General features: G+C 41.0%; 1 protein-coding gene across 3 annotated transcripts in view; it reads right to left on the bottom strand.

Annotated features, from left to right (window-relative positions):
- Positions 1-21,011, bottom strand: part of msh3 (mutS homolog 3 (E. coli)) — a 104,818-nt gene that overhangs the window by 66,679 nt on the left and 17,128 nt on the right. For all 3 annotated transcript variants that reach the window (XM_055920445.1, XM_055920443.1, XM_055920446.1), the window contains 5 exons: positions 3,893-4,002; positions 3,516-3,630; positions 3,325-3,409; positions 2,569-2,678; positions 1,218-1,350 (listed from right to left, as the gene is read on the bottom strand). In XM_055920445.1, coding sequence (XP_055776420.1) covers positions 1,218-1,350; positions 2,569-2,678; positions 3,325-3,409; positions 3,516-3,630; positions 3,893-4,002 — 553 coding nt within the window. The remainder of the gene's footprint in view (positions 1-1,217; positions 1,351-2,568; positions 2,679-3,324; positions 3,410-3,515; positions 3,631-3,892; positions 4,003-21,011) is intronic.

Raw genomic sequence — 21,011 nt, 5'->3', positions numbered from 1 at the left:
CACATTTTTATTCCTGAACGTATTTAGGCTTGCCATAACAAAGAGGTTGAATACTTGACTTTGACTCATTTTTTACTAATTGTATTATTCCACTTTGACATTATGGGGTATTGTGTGTAGTAGGCTAGTCACAAAAAAAATATAAATGTAATCCATTTTAAATTCAGGTTGTAACAACAAAATGTGGAAAAAGTCAAGGGGCGGAAATACTTTCTGAAGGCACTATGTTATAAAAAATATACTATTGTTTATCATTATAGATACTACAGTTTTATTGATTCAGTGACCTGTATGTCAGTGGTGTATTACTGTTATTGGAGGGATGTGGCGTGATACATAATATTGACTTCATATTGTAATTAAAACAGGTCAGAGAGTTAATGAGTGTCACAGTTTTAATGGTTCTCTGGCTTTGGGTCGTGTGACATGGATTTTACGGTCGAGAGCACACGAAGGCTTGCTACCATTACCATTCCATTTCCTCTCTCCATTATGAAAATAGAGAATCAGACCATTACACAACTAATCCATCTAAAGACCGCAAAATATGACAATTAATGTGTATGTGTGTGTGTGTAGGGAGGGTGGAATAGTTTAGAAAAAACTTCTAACCAATCACTGTGAGGATGAAAATTTCAGCAGATTTTGAGGCAAGAGTGCAAGCTGAGAAAATTATACTGTGGACAAGAGCTAGGTTCAGCATCAAATAAGCACACGCACACACTGATGAAAGCTCTTTGTCCTGACATTTGAGTGAAGCTTGTGGAAGAAAGGAGACAATGTCATACTGGGAGGGTGGGAGATATGACAGTGATGCAGAAAGGAAGAGGTGAAGCGAGAGGATTTGCTTCACTCACAATCTGTCCGGGTGTGATAAGCCCTTTTTTGTATGGAGGTCTATGAGAGAATATTGAATTACGTGAGGCTTGTTTGATCGAATATAAGTTTCGTAATGTTTAGGCTTTTACAAATGTACTGATATAAGTGGTTGCACGTGGCATTCCAGCAACATTGAAATAAACAACTTACTTGTGCCTGTTGTTCATCCGCGTATCTTCCCTATCATTGGCTAGAATGGTCCTACCTGATTTCGCCTGCCTTCAATCATCGATGACATGGATTTCCATTGTTAGAGTGGTCACCCGTTTAATCTTTGAGTGAGGCCACTGCTTCTAGACCGTGTGTGCGTATTTGATTTGTGAGTGTTGTTTGTGTACCTTCTTGTGGTAGATGCTGCACACTCCTCTCTCCAGGTCTGGCAGTCGGAAGAGCAGGGCTCTAACAGAGGGTAGGGTGACGGAATCAGACTCCAGGATCTCACATACAGCACCTTGTCTCTCACATATAGACCTGTGGGGTGAACAAGAGCCTCCAGGGTTGACATTCTGTATACAGAAGCACAAGTGCTATTTTCAGTTTCCTCCCCAGCAACACAATGTGCATTAGGCATTAGAGTGGGACTGCAGAGTGCAGAGATACATGTGCATGTGTGCAGGCATGTGTGTGTAATCTGGGTTTTATTCATGTTAGCGTGAAGCAGGGTTCTATCCTAACCTATCTGATGGTAGAATCAAAGGTTTATAATCCTGACAGCAGATCTGAGCGAGTAAGAGAGATTACAGTCTCAGCCCAACCCCAAATCCATCCCTATCCCTCAGACACTCAGCGCAGATCTGAAAGGATTGCATAGGTCCGTGTGTGTACTTGCTCCAGGGTAAAATTTCTCCTAGGTGCATATGCCTAGGTTCAGCTTCCCCTCCCCTAAATCCTTAACCATTAATGGGGGAAATGCAAAACTGACACAAGATCAGGGTCTCGTGGCAACTTCACCGTACTCTGTTGCTGAAGCCCAAACCAGTCCCTTTCCTTTCCATTCACCCCTCCATTTGCGAATTCACTCACGCCTCCACCATATGCACAGGTGATGTAAATCTGAGGGATTTAAAATGATCATGGGTTTAGGGGCCACTTCGACTGAGCCAGCAATGCCGCCAGCTCAAGAGCAAAGTGCTATCCCAACATGCACCGCAATATGTTTGGTGTTAACAATTTCATACAAAATAATGGAGAGGTGAGCCTAATTATATGCAAAATGCATTTGTTTGTGTCTGATTTCTAGGCTTGACACATATAACAAATGAAATACCTCACAAATGAAATGTTTAACTGTTACGGAGGTTTATATCTTGTAAACTGACAGGGGAAATCTGTTCATTTTAATTTAATTCTCATTTTATTATTTAAAGTGGAACATAAATTGCATCATTCAAGTACCAAGTGTTTCCCGAAATTGATGGGTTAATTTGATCCCACAGGAGGTTGGTGGCACCTTAATTGGGGAGGACAGGCTCATGGTATGGCTGGAGTGGAATGGTATCAAATACATCAAACACATGGTTTCTATGTTTGATGCCACTCCGTTCCAGCCATTATGATGAGCCGTTGTTTGATCCACTCATCACTCTTGAAGTCACCCTCAGAGTTTCATCAGCAACAGATGACCACGGAGGGCCCTCCAAGCGAGTTAGTAGGGGCAAAGGACTGGTTTGGGATTCAGTGTGTACTTACTGTGCGTCTTTGAGGGGCTGGCTTACCCACTTCCTCATCAGTCTTCTACCAAATGAGGTGTGGGTGTGGTCTAACACCCACAACAAACTGCCCTTCGTACCTCCATCTGTCTGTAACACACGCACACAAACCTTTCTGTGAAAAAGTGTACTGCACTTGGCCTAGTAATATCGTACCGTTTCCAATGCTCCACAATAACAATTGCCCAAACTGAATTTAGGCCACAAAATAGCACCAAACAGGACATTTTAGGCCACGAACCCATGGTCTGACCTGAGTACCATTATATAAGATAAAGTTACATATGAAATACGGCCTTGTTGTATACAAGTAAACTGGAAGAAAAGTACAGTGGTTCGTTATGTAAAAGTTGCAGCGTACCGCAGCACAGCTTGCATGGTGCCGCAGAATTCTATGGCACGATATTTAAGTGTCAGCCATTGTAACCATTAAAGCTAGTTAGTGCTAGTTTGACCACCAGTTACTCTTAGAATAAACAGTTTTAGTAAGTAATACTTAAGTCGTGCACAATTATATATCTATCTATAATTATTTATGTTTATGTCACCCACTCATTGTCAGTTAGAGACGCAGTAGGACCCAAAAGTATAATCAGTGCTCCAACTCCCCATTGCGCTGGTCTGGAGCAATGAAGTAGTGACGCAGGGTACCATACGAAACCACAAATTACCTCTAAGTCCCGCAGCATAATCGCAAAACTTTTAGTGGAGCAACCACTCATTCACTAACACGTACCTGGTTGGTGAGTATCTCCAGGTTTCTGAGAGTGGGAGCACTGAGGACCATACCGTCTGACTCACAGGAGAGGTGCTTGAACGAACTTAAGGTCACACACACAGAGAATTACCACATACAATATTACAAGAGTCACAGGGAGTCAGTCTGTGGCAACCACAAGGGCGGTGTGTGTGTATGTGTGTGAGTACCTGTGGTGCAGTAGTACTCTCTGCAGGTTAAACTCTGTGAGGTAGTGGATGAGAGGACCCAGACAGCAGACCACAGGGCTTTCCAAAGAGGCTATACTGGAGAGAGGTCTGGAACCTGGGGATGGTCACACAAACATCCACACACAGCCATGAGTCACAACCTCGTGCCTCATTTTGTTAGAGAATACTTGTTTTGTTGATCGTCCGCCAGCGTCCCAAAAATACACACACACCTACAGTACACGCTGTCCCAACAGAAAATATTTTTCACTTAAAGGACAGATGGAAGCACGGACCTGTAATTCATGACATGAATGTCTCTTTCTCTCGCACACTGACAGACACAGACTGAGACACACTCAGACTCACAGACACACCTGACTCCTGTGTGTGACTGTAGAACTCAGTGACAGTGTTCATTGCAGAGGCAAAGTCAAACTGAGCACTGTCCCTCTTCTCTATACGTACACCATCACCAGCCTGCACACTGCAGAAAGAGAGAGGCAAATAGAGAGGAAGGGGAGAGAAGGAGAAGGCAGGGAGAGAAGAGTGACAGAAGGAGGGAATAGGAGGTAGAGAGAGGTTATTACACCAGCTCCTATAAGAATCAACCTGTTAGTCAGAACAGCTCAGGCACAAAAATCTAAGATCAAGTAAAATATTTAAGAAAAAAAAATATATATATATACAGTACCAGTCAAAAGTTTGGACACACCTACTCATGCCAGGGTTTTATTTATTTGTACTATTTTATACATTGTAGAGTAATAGTGAAGACATCAAAACTATGAAATAACACATATTGAATCATGTTGTAACCAAAAAAGTGTTAAACAAATCAAAATATAATTTATATTTGAGATTCTTCAAATAGCCACCCTTTGCCTTGATGACAGCTTTGCACACTCTTAGCATTCTCTAAACTAGCTTCATGAGGTAGTCACCTGGAATGCATTAATAGGTGTGCCTTGTTAAAAGTACATTTGTGAAATTTCTTTCCTTAATGCATTTGATCCAATCAGTTATGTCGTGACATGGTAGGGGTGGTATACAAAAGATAGCCCTATTTGGTAAAACACCAAGTCCATATAATGGCTAGAACAGCTCAAATAAGCATAGTGAAACAATAGTACATCATTACTTTAAGACATGAAGGTCAGTCAATCTGGAAAATTTCAAGAACTTTGAAAGTTTCTTCAAGTTCAGTCACAAAAATCATCAAGCGCTATGATTAAACTGGCTCTCATGAGAACCGCCGCAGGAAAGGAAGACTCAGAGTTACCTCTGCTGCAGAGGAATTGCAGCCCAAATAAATGCTTCACAGAGTTCGAGTAACAGACACATCTCAACATTAACTGTTCAGAAGAGACTGCGTGAATCCGGCCTTCATGGTCGAATTGCTGCAAAGAAACCACTATAAAAGGAAACCAATAATAAGAAGAGACTTGCTTGGGCCTAGAAACACGAGCAATAGACATTAGACCGGTGGGAATCTGTCCTTTGGTCTGATGAAGCCAAATTAGATTTTTTATTCCAACCGCCGTCTCTTTGTGAGACACCGAGTAGGTGAACGGATGATCTCTGCATGTGTAGTTCCCACCGTGAAGCATGGAGGAGGTGGTGTGATGGTGTGGGGATACTATGCTGGTGACACTCAGTGATTTATTTCAAATTGAAGGCACACTTAACCAGCATGGATACCACAGCATTCTGCAGCGATACAACATCCCATCTGGTTTCGCTTAGCGGGACTATCATTTGTTTTTCAACAGGACAATGATCCAACACACCTTCAGGCTGTGTAAGGGCTATTTGACCAAGAAGGAAAGTGATGGCGTGCTGCATCAGATGACCTGGCCTCCACAATCACCCGACCTCACCTCAATTGAGATGGTTTGGAATGAGTTGGACCGCAGAGTGAAGGAAAAGCAGCCAACAAGTACTCAGCATACACTACCGTTCAAAAGTTTGGGGTCTCTTAGAAATGTCCTTGTTTTTGAAAGAAAATCAAAAAAAATTGTCCATTAAAATAACATAAATTTGATCAGAAATTAAGTGTAGACATTGTTAATGTTGTAAATGACTATTGTAGCTGGAAACGGCAGATTTCTTCTGGAATATCTACAGTACATAGGCGTACAGAGGCCCATTATCAGCAACCATCACTCCTGTGTTCCAATGGCACGTTGTGTTAGCTAATCCAAGTTTATCGTTTTAAAAGGCTAATTGACCATTTGAAAACCCCTTTGCAATTATGTTAGCACAGCTGAAAACTTGTTCTGATTAAAGAAGCAATACAACTGGCCTTCTTTAGATTAGTTGAGTATCTGGAGCATCAGTATTTGTGGGTTCGATTACAGGCTCTAAATGTCTAGAAACAAAGACCTTTCTTCTGAAACTCGTCAGTCTATTCTTGTTCTGAAAAATGAAGGCATAGGAGAGCAACAGTGGAAGAGATCATTTCCGGTCACAACTTGCAGACTTGTTAACTTGCTGCTGTGCGTTTTGTTGCTAACCTTACTTTGCTACCTAACAACTTTACGGTTTTTACTTTTTAATTACTGTTTATATTTTTTGTTTTTCTCTCACTCAACATTTTTTCATTAAACTTTTTCACTCCGGATGCTTTACCTGGACATGGTTCGTCAAGTTCTCCAACAGCCGAAGCTAAGTAGTAACATTAACAAGATGCCTTCTAATTGCAGCCGCTGTACTCATAATATACAGGAGAACGATCGCCTTACGGCGAGGATAGCTGTGGTGCAAGCCCAGCTTCAGACGCAATCTACCAGTTAGGGGGAGTGATGAGCTCTACAGCAGAGTCTCACAACTCAATCGCTGGTTGAAAACTGTTTACTGCCCCTCCCAAAAGATAGAATTTGTAGATAATTGGCCCTCTTTTTGGGACTCACCCACAAACAGGACCAAGCCTGGCCTGTTGAGGAGTAACGAACTCCATCCTAGCCGGAGGGGTACTCTCATCTTATCTACGAACACAGATAGGGCTCTAACTCCCTTAGCTCCACAATGAAATAGGGTGCAGGCCAGGCAGCAGGCTGTTAGCCAGCCTGCCAGCTTAGTGGGGTCTGCCACTAGCACAGTCAGTGTAGTCAACTCAGCTATCCCCATTGAGACCGTGTCTGTGCCTCGACCTAGGTTGGGCAAAACTAAACATGGCGGTGTTCGCCTTAGCAATCTTTCAAGAAAAAAGTCCTCCTCCATTCCTGCCATTATTGAAAGAGATTGTGATACCTCACATCTCAAAATAGGGCTACTTAATGTTAGATCCCTCACTTCCAAGGCAGTTATAGTCAATTAACTAATCACTGATCATAATCTTGATGTGATTGGCCTGACTGAAACATGGCATAAGCCTGATGAATTTACCGTGTTAAATGAGGCCTCACCTCCTGGTTACACTAGTGACCATATCCCCCGCGCATCCCGCAAAGGCGGAGGTGTTGCTAACATTTACGATGGCAAATTTCAATTTACAAAAAAAAACAACGATGTTTTCGTCTTTTGAGCTTCTAGTCATGAAGTCTATGCAGCCTACTCAATCACTTTTTATAGCTACTATTTACAGGCCTCCTGGGCCATATACAGCATTCCTCACTGACTTCCCTGAATTCCTATCGGACCTTGTAGTCATAGCAGATAATATTCACATTTTTGGTGACTTTAATATTCACATGGAAAAGTACACAGACCCACTCCAAAAGGCTTTTGGAGCCATCATCGACTCAGTGGGTTTTGTACTACATGTCTCCGGACCTACTCACTGCCACAGTTATACTCTGGACCTAGTTTTGTCCCATGGAATAAATGTTGTGGATCTTAATGTTTTTCCTCATAATCCTGGACTATCAGACCATTTTATCACCATTTTATTACGTTTGCAATCGCAACAAATAATCTGCTCAGACCCCAACCAAGGAGCATCAAAAGTTGTGCTATAAATTCTCAGACAACCCAAAGATTCCTTGATGCCCTTCCAGACTCCCTCTGTCTACCCAAGGACGTCAGAGGACAAAAATCAGTTAACTTCTTGACGCTAGGAGGCAGAATTTTTATGTTTGGAAAAATAACGTTCCCAATGTAAACGGCCTATTTCTCATGCCCAGATGATAGAATATGCATATAATTGACAGATTAGGATAGAAAAAACTCTAAAGTTTCCAAAACTTCAAAATATTGTCTGTGAGTATAACAGTACTGATTTTGCAGGCGAAAACCTGAGGAAATCCAACCCGGAAGTGCCTCTTATTTAGAAAAATCCCTGTTCCATTGCCTGCCTATCCTCCATTTAAAGGGATATCAACCAGATTCCTTTTCCAAAGGCTTCCACAGGTTGTGAACAGGCTTTAGACATAGTTTCAAGCTTTTATTCTGAAAAATGAGCGCGATTTATCAAATCGCATCAGTGGATAGCCAGATGTCCTTTGATTAGTTCTTGCGCGCGAAAGTGGTAGCTCAACATTTTCTTTCTCTATTGTATTGAATAGTTTTACCGTCCGGTTGAAATATTATCGATTATTTATGTTAAAAACAACCTGAGGATTGATTATAAAAACATTTGACATATTTCTTCGAACTTTACGGATACTATTTGGAATTTTTGTCTGCCCTTGATGACCTGCCTGAGCCTGTGGATTTCTGAACATAACGCGCCAAACAAATTGAGTTTCTTTTATATAAAAATAATCTTTATCGAACAAAAGGAACATTTATTGTGTAACTGGGAGTCTCGTGAGTGCAAACATCCGAAGATCATCAAAAGTAAGCGATTAATTTTATTGGTGTTCTTTCGTGATCAATCTACATTGCTGCTAGGTGTTTGTAATGTTTTGTCTAGTGATCGATACACACACAAACGCTTGGATTGCTTTCACTGTAAAGCATATTTTCAACTGACACGACAGGTGGATTAACAACAAGCTAAGCTGTGTTTTGCAATATTGCACTTGTGATTTCATGAAATTAAATATTTGTAATAATTTTTTTTGTATTTGGCGCTCTGCAATTCAGCGGTTGTTGATGAAAATGATCCCGCTAAAGGGATCCGTGCGCCAAGAGGTAACCACCTAACTGAGGAACTCAAATTAACCTTGCGCAATACCCTAGATGCAGTTGCATCCCTAAAAACTAAAAACATTTGTCCTAAGAAACTAGCTCCCTGGTATACAGAAAATACCTGAGCTCTGAAGCAATCTTTCAGAAAATGGCGCCACACCAAACTGGAAGTCTTCCGAATAGCTTGGAAAGATAGTACCGTGCAGTATCAAAGAGCCCTCACTGCTGCTCGATCATCCTGTTTTTCCAACATAATTGAGGAAAATAAGAACAATCCGAAATTACTTTTTGATACTGTCGCAAAGCTAACTAAAAAGCAGCATTCCCAAAGAGAGGATGGCTTTCACTTCAGCAGTAATACATTTATGAACTTCTTTGAGGATAAGATCATGATCATTAGAAAGCAAATTATGGACTCCTCTTTAAACCTGCGTATTCCTCCAAAGCTCAGTTGTCCTGAGTCTGCACAAATCTGCCAGGACCTAGGATCAAGGGAGACACTCAAGTGTTTTAGTACTATATCTCTTGACACAATGATGAAAATAATCATGGCCTCTAAACCTTCAAGCTGCATACTGGACCCTATTCCAACTAAACTACTGAAAGAGCTGCTTCCTGTGCTTGGCCCTCCTATGTTGAACATAATAAACGTCTCTCTATCCACCGGATGTGTACCAAACTCACTAAAAGTGGCAGTAATAAAGCCTCTCTTGAAAAAGCCAAACCTTGACCCAGAAAATATAAAAAACTATCGTCCTATATCGAATCTCCCATACAACTCACTGCCCTACTCAAGACAATGTATACGAAATGCTTCAGTCTGGTTTTAGACCCCATCATAGCACTGAGACTGCACTTGTGAAGGTGGTAAATTACCTTTTAATGGCGGCAGACCGAGGCTCTGCATCTGTCCTCGTGCTCCTAGACCTTAGTGCTGCTTTTGATACCATCGATCACCACATTCTTTTGGAGAGATTGGAAACCCAAATTGGTCTACACGGACAAGTTCTGGCCTGGTTTAGATCTTATCTGTCGGACAGATATCAGTTTGTCTCCGTGAATGGTTTGTCCTCTGACAAATCAACTGTAAATTTCGGTGTTCCTCAAGGTTCCGTTTTTGGACCACTATTGTTTTCACTATATATTTTACCTCTTGGGGATGTCATTCGAAAACATAATGTTAACTTTCACTGCTATGCGGATGACACACAGCTGTACATTTCAATGAAACATGGTGAAGCCCCAAAATTTCCCTCGCTGGAAGCCTGTGGATGGCTGCAAACTTTCTACTTTTAAACTCGGACAAAACAAAGATGCTAGGTCCCAAGAAACAAAGAGATCTTCTGTTGAATATGACAATTAATCTTGATGGTTGTACAGCCGACTCAAATAAAACTGTGAAGGACCTCGGTGTTACTCTGGACCCTGATCTCTCTTTTGACAAACAAATCAAGACTGTTTCAAGGACAGCTTTTTTCCATCTGCATAACATTGCAAAGTTCAGAAATGTTCTGTCCAAAATTGATGCAGAGAAATTAATCCATGCTTTTGTTACTTCTAGGTTAGACTACTGCAATGCTCTGCTTTCCGGCTACCCGGATAAAGCACTAAATAAACTTCAGTTGGTGCTAAATACGGCTGCTAGAATCCTGACTAGACCCCAAATTTTTTATCATATTACTCCAGTGCTAGCCTCCCTACACTGGCTTCCTGTTAAGGCAAGGGCTGATGTCAAGGTTTTACTGCTAACCTACAAAGCATTACATGGGCTCGCTCCTACCCATCTTTCCGAATTGGTCCTGCGGTACATACCTACACGTACGCTACGGTCACAAGACGCAGGCCTCCTAATTGTCCCTAGAATTTCTAAGCAAACAGCTGGAGGCAGGGCTTTCTGCTATAGAGCTCCATTTTTATGGAATGGTCTGCATACCCATGTGAGAGCCGCAGACTTGGTCTCAACCTTTAAGTCTTTATTGAAGACTCATCTCTTCAGTAGGTCCTATGATTGAGTGTCGTCTGGCCCAGGAGGGTGAAGGTGAACGGAAAGGCACTGGAGCAACGAACCGCCCTTGCTGTCTCTGCCTAGCCGGTTCTCCTCTCTCCACTGGGATTCTCTGCCTCTGTAGAGCCGAGTCACTGGCTTACTGGTGCTCTTCCATGCCGTCCCTAGGAGGGGTGCGTCACTTGAGTGGGTTGAGTCACTGATGTGGTCTTCCTGTCTGGGTTGGTGCCCCCCATTGGGTTGTGCCGTGGCGGAGATATTTGTGGGCTATACTCAGCCTTGTCTCAGGATGGTAAGTTGGTGGTTGAAGTTATCCCTCTAGTGGTGTGGGGGCTGTGCTTTGGCAAAGTGGGTGGGGTTATATCCTGCCTGTTTGGCCCTGTCCGGGGGTATCGTCGGATGGGGCCAGTGTCTCCTGACCCCTCCTGTCTCAGCCTCCAGTATTTATGCTGCAGTAGTTTACATGTCGGGGGGGGGGGGGCTAGGGTCAGTCTGTTATATCTGGAGTATTTCTCCAGTGTCCTGTGTGAATTAAAAAAAAATCTCTCTCTCTCATATATATATATATGGATGGATAGATGGATATATATATGACTTCGTGCTGTCCCCAGTCCACCTGGCCGTGCTGCTGCTCCAGTTTCAACTGTTCTGCCTGTGGCTACGGAATCCTGACCTGTTCACCGGACGTGCTACCTGTCCCAGACCTGCTGTTTTCAACTCTCTAGAGACAGCAGGAGCGGTAGAGATACTCTCAATGATCAGCTATGAAAAGCCAACTGACATTTACTCCTGAGGTGCTGACCTGTTGCACCCTCGACAACCACTGTGATTATTATTATTTGACCATGCTGGTCATTTATGAACATATTGGCCGTTGTGTTATAATCTCCACCCGGCACAGCCAGAAGAGGACTGGCCACACCTCAAAGCCTGGTTCCTCTCTAGGCTTCTTCCTAGGTTTTGGCCTGTCTAGGGAGTTTTTCCTAGCCACCGTGCTTCTACACCTGCTTTGCTTGCTGTTTGGGGTTTTAGGCTGGGTTTCTGTACAGCACTTTGAGATATCAGCTGATGTAAGAAGGGCTATATAATTAAATTTGATTTGATTTCATTCCATGCGACAAAATGGCAAGAAAAAACAATGACAATTATAAGTGACCACAAACTTTTGAACGGTAGTGTATGTGGGAAATCCTTCAAGACTGTTGGAAATGCATTCCAGGTGAGGCTGTTTGAGAGAATGCCAAGAGTGTGCAAAGCTGTCATCAAGGAAAAGGGTGGCTACTATGAATATATATTTTGACTTGTTTAACACTTTTTTGGTTACTACATGATTCCATACGTGTTATTTTGATGTCTTCACTGTTATTCTACAATGTAGAAAATAGTAAAAAATAAATTAAAACCCTTGAATGAGTAGGTGTGTCCAAACTTTTGACTGGTACCGTAGTTACGAAAAAAGTGAATACAAATATTTGAGAAAAATATCTAAGAAATATATTTAATAAAAAAGTAATGAAACTAGTAACATTGCTTGAAGATTGTCACATATGACGATCTGTTTACGTTATGCTTGCATTATGGGTAATTCCACGGAAACGGAATTGCGCCGAAAAAAAATGATTTCAAAGTTTAACAAACATACAACTCTATGCACAAGGACTATATTTAACAATGTACACTGAACATGTACAAAAACCACATTTACTGGAAGAACTGTGCAGATGCAAAGTTTCGTAGCAGAATTTCTGTAAAATCTCCCTGTTTTTTGTGTGAACATGTTTTCCCAAAATTCTGTTAAATATCTGCTCCGAATTAAGATTAAAATATGTCTGCAGAAAGAATGGGGTGTCAGCTATGACATGACTTTCTTGAGTTAAAAAAAAAAAACGTTTGATTATTGAAGTGGATTTACACCTGGTAAAATAATTGCGGTTACATCATTTCATCATGGCTCCCTGATCTGTACTACACAGAAAGGCATAATTATGGATATGTAAGTCATTCTCTTCATGGTGATGTATCCTAAATAGGTACACAAAAGGTAGGAATATGCAATATCTTACTATGCATATTTGGGTATTATTCTATACACTGGCTATTATATTAATGAACTCTGCCACCAAACACCCAATTTGGTTAGTCCGGACCAAATCTGAACCAATCATATATATCTTAGATTGGACATCAAAGTACAGCACAGTAGAGGTCAGTACAGTAGAGCTCAGTACAGTAGAGTATAGTTCACATGATAGTGTAGTCAACTCTACAGTACTGTGCGGTACTGTGCGGAACTCTACTTCACTCTATTATACTCTACGGTACAGGACTGTACTGAACAATACTCTACTACTCTTTACCCTACTGTATTATACTGTACTGAACTATAATCTACTTCTCTTTACTATACTCTACCGTGCTGTCCAAACTTGTGAAACAAACATCTAATGGGTTCAGATTTGGTCTTAACCAATCACGGACGTCTACGCTGAGTGTACAAAACATTAGGAACACCTCTTTCTATGACAGATTGATCAGATGAATCCAGGTGAAAGCTATTACCCTTTATTGATGTCACTTGTTAAATCCACTTCAATCAGTGTAGATGATGGGGAGGAGACAGGTTAAAGAAGGACTTTAAGGCCTTGAGACATGGATTGTGCATGTGTGCCATTCAGAGGGTGAATGGGCAAGATAAATGCTTTTGAATGGGGTATGGTAGTAGGTGCTTGGCGCCCCAGTTTGAGTGTGTCAAGAACTGCAACACTGCTGGGTTTTTCACGCTCAACGGTTTTCCATGTGTATCAAGAATGGTCCACAACCCAAAGGACATTCAGCCAACTTGACACAACTGTGGGAAGCATTGGAGTCAACATGGGCCAGCATCGCTGTGGAACGCTTTCGACACCTTGTGGAGTCCATGCTCCGACAAATTCAGGCTGTTCTGAGGGAAAAGGGGAGTATAACTCAATATTAGGAAGGTGTTCCTAATGTTTTGTACACTCAGTGTATGTTTGGGCCAAATTAAGGCCTGTCTGTGGACGTTGAAATCAGGGCTGGTTCGGACCATCCGAAAAATGTATGTAAACTACTTTTCAACATCCATGGACGTCTGGTGTCGGTCAGTGGGTGAGGATGCTGGTTACAGTAAATGGAAAGAGATGGGGCTCATGAGTAGGTGTCAATAAGAGCCGGGAGCGGTGACATTAATTGGAGAGAGGGGTTGACCACCAGATAACAGAAAGAAAAGTTATTAGCTGAACATAACAGTATGCCAGCGGAAGGGAGAACATTAGCAGGTGACCCAACTGTGGTTTGTGACTACTATGATTTGGCACTGTAGCCAATTCAATGGCTGAATTTACGTTAACGATTTTTCTGAAATTCTGTTACTGATTTGGTAACAGAATTTTTTGTTATAATTTTTTTTAAATGATATCTGTAAAAACACTATATCTAATTGATTGGTCTACCTTTACGTGTTACTTCTTTGAACTTTCATTATCCTCCCTCCACATGCTGTATTATAGAAATGTTAAAATATCTGAAAAAGATATGTTGATTTTTGGTAAGAGAAGGCCATGTTTCTTAAACTTACCAAAAAATAACCTAAAACTAAATATACAGTGCCTTCAGAAAGTATTTATACTCCTTGACTTATTCCACATATTGTTGTGTTACAGCGTGAATTCCAAATAAACTCAGCAAAAAAAGAAAGAGAGAACATTTATTTTCTTGCTGAGTTTAATTGTAATTCAGGCTGTAACGTTTATTTTCAGCAAACTTAACATGTGTAAATATTTGAATGAACGTAAGATTCAACAAATGAGACATAAACTGAACAAGTTCCACAGACATGTGACTAACAAAAATTGAATAATGTGTCCCTGAACAAAGGGGTGGGGGTCAAAATCAAAAGTCAGTATCTGGTGTGGCAAACAGCTGCATTAAGTACTGCAGTGCATCTCCTCCTCATGGACTGCACCAGATTTGCCAGTTCTTGCTGTGAGATGATACCCCACTCTTCCACCAAGACATCTGTAAGTTCCCGGACATTTCTGGGGGGGAATGTCGTAGCCCTCACCCTCCCATCCAACAGGTCCCAGACGTGCTCAATTGGATCGAGATCCGGGCTCTTCGCTGGCCATGGCAGAACACTGACATGCCTGTCTTGAAGGAAATCACACACAAAACGAGCAGTATGGCTGTGGCATTGTCATGCTGGAGGGTCATGACAGGATGAGCCTGCAGGAAGGGTACCACAAGGGAGGAGGATGTCTTCCCTGTAATGCACAGTGTTGAGATTGCCTGCAATGACAACAAGCTCAGTCCGATGATGCTGTGACACACCACCCCAGACTATGACGGACCCTCCACCTCGATCCCGCTCCAGAGTACAGGCCTCGGTGTAAAACTCATTCCTTCGATGATAAACGCAAATCCGAGCATCACCCCTGGTGAGACAAAACCGCGACTCGTCAGTGAAGAGCACTTTTTGCCCGTGCTGTCTGGTCCAGCGACGGTGGGTTTGTGCACATAGGTGACTTGGTTGCCAGTGATGTCTGGTGAGGACCTGCCTTACAACAGGCCTACAAGCCCTCAGTCCAGCCTCTCTCAGCCTATGGCGGATAGTCTGAGCACAGATGGAGGGATTGTGCGTTCCTGGTGTAACTCGGGCAGTTGTTGTTGCCATCCTGTACCTGTCCCGCAAGTGTGATGTTCGGATGTACAGATCCTGTGCAGGTGTTGTTACACGTGGTCTGCCACTGCAAAAACGATCAGCTGGCTGTCCTGTCTCCCTGTAGCGCTGTCTTAGGCGTCTCACAGTACGGACATTGCAATTTATTGCCTTGGCCACATCTGCAGTCCTCATGCCTCCTTGCAGCATGCCTAGGGCACGTTCACATAGATGAGCAGGGACCCTGGGCATCTTTCTTTTGGTGTTTTTCAGAATCAGTAGAAAGGCCTCTTTAATGTCCTAAGTTCTAATTGCCTACCGTCTGTAACCTGTTAGTGTCTTAACGACCGTTCCACAGGTGCATGTTCATTAATTGTATATGGGTCATTGAACAAGCATGGGAAACAGTGTTTAAACCCTTTACAATGAAGATCTGTGAAGTTATTTGGATGTTTACGAATTATCTTTGAAAGACAGGGTCCTGAAAAAGGGAAATTTCTTTTTTTGCTGAGTTTAGATTAAATATATACTTTTTCTCACCCATCTACACACAATACCCCATAATGATGAAGTGAAAACACGTTTTTAGAAATGTTTACACATTTATTGAAAATGAAATACAGATATCTCATTTACATAACTTATTCACACCTGAGTCTATACATTGCAGAAGCACGTTTGGCAGCGATTACAGCTGTGAGTCTTTCTGGGTAAGACTAAGCGCTTTCCACACCTGGATTGGGCAACATTTGACAATTAATATTTTCTAAATTCTTACAGCTCTGTCAAAGTGGTTGTGTTTCAGTTCTAGACAACCAATTTTAGGTCTTGCCATAGATTTTCAAGTAGAATTAAGTCAAAACTGTAACTCGGCCACTCAGAAACCATCACTGTCTTCTTGATAAGAAACTCGTGTAGATTTGGCTTTGTGCCTTAGGTTATTGTCCTGCTGAAAGGTGAATTACTCTCCCAGTGTCTCCAGTCTTTAGTAATTACAAGCATACCTATAACATGATGCAGCCACCACTATGCTTGAAAATATGGAGGGGGAAAGGGAATCAGAGAGGTGCGGGGGGCTGCCTTAATCGACATCCAGGTCTTCGGTGGTACTCAGTAATGTGTTGTATTGGATTTGCCCTAAACATAACACTTTGTATCCAGGATAAAAAGTTAATTGCTTCGCTACATTTTTTGCAATAAGGCACTAAAGTAATACTGTAAAGAGTATTTTAGAATATTTTTATTCTGTACAGGCTTCCTTCTTTTCCCTCTGTCAATTAGGTTAGTATTGTGGAGTAACTACAATGTTATTGATCCATCCTCAGTTTTCTCCTATCACAGCCATTAAACTCTCTAACTGTTTTAAAGTCACCATTAGCCTGAATGTGAAATCCCTGAGTTGTTTCCTTCCTCTCCGGCAACTGAGTTAGGAAGGACGGCTGTATCTTTGTAGTGACTGGGTGTATTGACACACCATCCAAAGTGTAATTACTAACTTCACCATGCTCAAAGGGATATTCATTGTCTGCTTTTTTTATTTTACCCATCGACCAGTAGTTGCCCTTCTTTGCAAGGCATTGGAAAACCTCCCTGGTCTTTGTGGTTGAATCTGTTTGAAATTCACTGCTCGACTGAGGGACCTTACAGATAAGTGTGTGGGGGTACAAAAATTAGGTCGTCATTCAAAAATCATGTCAAACACTATTATTGCGCACAGAGTGAGTCCATGCAATTTATTATGTGACTTGTTAAGCAAATTTTTTACTCCTGACCTAATTTAGACTTGTCATAAAAGGGGTTGAATATGTATCGATTCAAGACATTTAAGCTTTTCATTTTTTATTAATTTGCAAAAACTTCAAAAAACATAATTCCACTGACATTATGGGGTGTATAGGCCAGTGACAACAAAATCGCAATTTAAAAAAAAATGTATTCTGGCTGTAAAACAACAAAATGTGGAGGAAAAAACCAAGGGATGTGAATACTTTCTGAAGGCACTGTAAGTGTTGATATTAGTTGTAAGTGTTGTACATCAAAACATGTGTGTTTTGATGTACTTCTAAAACCCTTTAATACTTTTTCTGGTAGATGTTTTCTAGGAGCCCCTTTTCCACCTGTTTGACAATAAATCAAAGCCTGCTTATTCCACATTTTTGAGATGGACACTTTTTGAGAAATGTATATATGCCTAGGGCTGTGGCGGTCATGAAATTGTGTCAGCCGGTGATTGTCAAGCAAATAACTGCCCGTCTCACGGTAATTGACCGTTAAGTAGCATAAACACATTTAGCATCTCCTGGTTTCCACACACCTACAAGCCACTGATGCAGACCTTTGGAACATCTACATTTTATAATGTCTAATAAATCCATTTAATATAGCCTACACCATCACAATAAATCCATTATTTATTTTGGACAGGTCTAAAGAAACATTATATGAAGAATGTAGTCTATTTCAGAAGAACAAAATAGCATACTCTGAGTTGTTCTTATGTTAGGCCCTGATATGGCTAGAATTCCGGGCTACACTAGTTCATTTAAAGGCCAAGAGTTGCTTAGAATTCCGTGGCATTATTTTATAGTATGAAGAATACAATTGAACATAGCTTAATAAAAAAGTAAGTACTGTGCCGCCTTGTTCATAGATTTGTCTAAAGCTTTTGACACTGTAGACCATGCGATACATTTGGATAAGCTGTCGTCAATAGGACTGGGATTGGATGCCTGTTGTTGGTTTCATGACTATGTAAAGGATAGAAGTCAGGCTGTTAGAGTTGACGGCATCCAGTTGGAGCCATTGGAGTTGGTTAAAGGGGTCCCACAAGGTTCTATACTTGGTCCATTACTGTTCAATCTCTACATAAACAATATCGGTGGTGAGATAAGAAAGTGTCAAATTAATTTATACGCTGATGATACTGTCATGTACTCTATCGCTTCAATGGCTGACCAAGCATTATCACTAATGGAAACAGATTTTAAGATATTACAAGGGTCTTTTATAAAGCTGAAACTTGTTTTAAATGCAAAGAAAACACATTTTATGATTTTTAATACATTCAAAAAGTTGGTTGAAAATACACTTGCACTTACGAGCTTAGATGGATCTCGAATTAATCAGGTCTCTGCATATAAATACTTAGGGATATGGTTGGATGATAAATTGTCTTTTAAAATGCATATTGACAAACCTTGTAAACAGCTAAAAATCAAGCTAGGCTTCCTCTATAGAAACAGGACATGTTTGTCCTCTACAAATAGAATACAAATTGTGCAAGCTACTTTTATGTCTGTTATAGATTATGGGGATATTATTTACATGCATGCTACGTTATCCACACTTAAAGGATGCTACTTATCATTGCACGCATAGGTTTATTACGGGTGCTAGCTACAGAACTCACCACTGTTTTTTATTTCAAAATGTAGGTTGGACTTCACTGTCTGTGAGACGAGAACAACATGCTCTCGTGTTTGTCTATAAAGCACTTCTGAATAAACTACCTTCTTATTTATCATCACTCATCAATATTAGAATTAGAATTCCTAAAACCAGGTCTCAAGCATGGATTACACTTGAGGCCCGTGCAATTTCCACAGAGTTGGGTATGGCTGCCTTTTCCTGTTACACTCCTTGCTTATGGAATTGCCTGCAGACCAAACTTAAACTTGAGACTCTTGTCCCCCTTGCCCATTTAAAATATTTATTGGAGGATTTTTATTTTTGTATTGCTCGTAACTGTTTTTTCGGGTAATGCAAATTTTTGTGCTGTTAGGGGAATAAATTGTGTAAATGTAATCTGCTGCTGTATTTTTTTGTGTTATCTGTGATCGTTTTGTTTGTCTTGTTTAGTTTCTTAATCATTGTACCCAAACTGTATGTGTAAACATGTATACGCAGGGCCCAGCTGTAAAAGAGACCTTGGTCTCAGTCTGTGTTCCTTGTTGAAATAAAGGTATAATAATAATAATAAAATAGAAAGGATATTTTCTCCAAACAATTTTAAAGGAAATGCACACATGAAGCTATTCTGTGTTGAGCGGTTAACAAAGAAACTGGTCCTATATGCTTAATTTAGAGTTATTTATGCAACTATAGTTGTAATACAAATGTTGGGCTATATGTTTAGATGTTTTATACATTCTAAGGCTGCATGATGGGACACTAATGATGATTTGAAACAAGTCGCAAGCTGCACACACTTCATCAGTCTCTCGCAGTCTCTCGACCTTCGCCTCTCCCGAGTCCTTACGGGAGTTGCAGCGATGAGACAAGACAGTAACTACTACTACCAATTGGATACCAATTCAATCTACTATCCCCATAGTACAAAATTTGACCTAATCTATTGGTCAACTTGTCCTTCTGTGCAATAAATAAATATGCCAAACTCTGGGACAGTTGTGCAATGAGATAGATCCCAAATTAATACAACCATCAAAAAATATTTTCAAAGCAATGAGGCTGATCGTCTAGCTTAAAATGTTGACTAACTAACTATTAGGCTATCATCCCCAAACTTGAAATACACTCCAGTATGTATGCCAGTTAGGCTCTATACCTGTTCTAAAGCAGATTAATGTGCTTAATTTTAAGAAGTTATTTGTCCACTTTAGTTGTGATACAAACCTTATCAAAACATATAGGCCTATGGGCTAGGATACATGAGGTGTGCGACTATGATCAGAAAAAGTATGCGCTGTTTCTTGCGTTAATGCACAAGCTGGCATCATTCAGTATAATACATAATTCATGTGATAGGCTAATATTGCCACACATCAGACTATTCTTAATTGAATGTCTTTACATATACTAAATCATATATGTGTGAAATGAGTTTTGATTTAGAATGGACCATTATCATGTACCTGTCTCAGAACAGGGGCATGGGGGGAAAAAACGATATGTCATCTATGCACTTAAATAGGGAATGGAGAAAGCTTTTGCCATGGTTCATTTTCATGCCAGCCAGATAGGCTATGTTCCTGTGTTAAAGTGACGCAATGTGCTTAATATTAGGAAAGTTGATAAATACAATTTAGTAGGCCCAGCCTATAGAAAGCTGATGGGACCCTCCCTTAATAGAGGCCATCAATATGCTGTTTTCTCAAGCAATTGCATAGCCTACAGAAATGTTGTGCAACATGAGCTCATGGGCACTCATGAGGTGTTTGATTAGATTTTCAAATACATTTGCATTGATGTCAGAATGATTAGAGGGACAATAGAGTAGCAGGCAGTTAGCAAGTTTGGTACGCTACTAATGACCATCAGCAGCATCAGAGCTTGGAGAAGCCTAATTACCGTAACTAAGCGGTCACGTAGAATTTGACTGTCGTCATGACTTGTGACCACCGGTGTGGCGGTAATACGGTCACCATAGCAGCCCTATATAGGCCTTAATTTCTCAATAATATAGACTCTTAAGGGGTCTAACACAGTCTACGCAAACAGAGCCAACGGAAGATTCAGTATTTTTGGAGCAGAGACTGGTACTTCCGAGAACACAAACACCTGCATCTTTCATAGCGAGCTAGCGAGGGACTGGGAATGAGGGGAGGAGAACAGTATAGGCAGGTCGGCCACCAGACAGACCAAGTCAGAACTGTGCACTAGGCCTATCTATCGATAATCAAAAGCTGCATTTTGCAATAGAACGCTGTATCTGGCAATTTCTTGGCTTACAATGGCTCGCAATTTCAGTACAGCAGGGCCAATCATCAATGAATAGGCTAGG

The sequence above is a fragment of the Salvelinus fontinalis genome, chromosome 4 (genome assembly GCF_029448725.1).
Source record: "Salvelinus fontinalis isolate EN_2023a chromosome 4, ASM2944872v1, whole genome shotgun sequence".
NCBI classification, from domain to species: domain Eukaryota; kingdom Metazoa; phylum Chordata; class Actinopteri; order Salmoniformes; family Salmonidae; genus Salvelinus; species Salvelinus fontinalis.
This window is presented reverse-complemented; position numbering and strand designations above follow the sequence as displayed.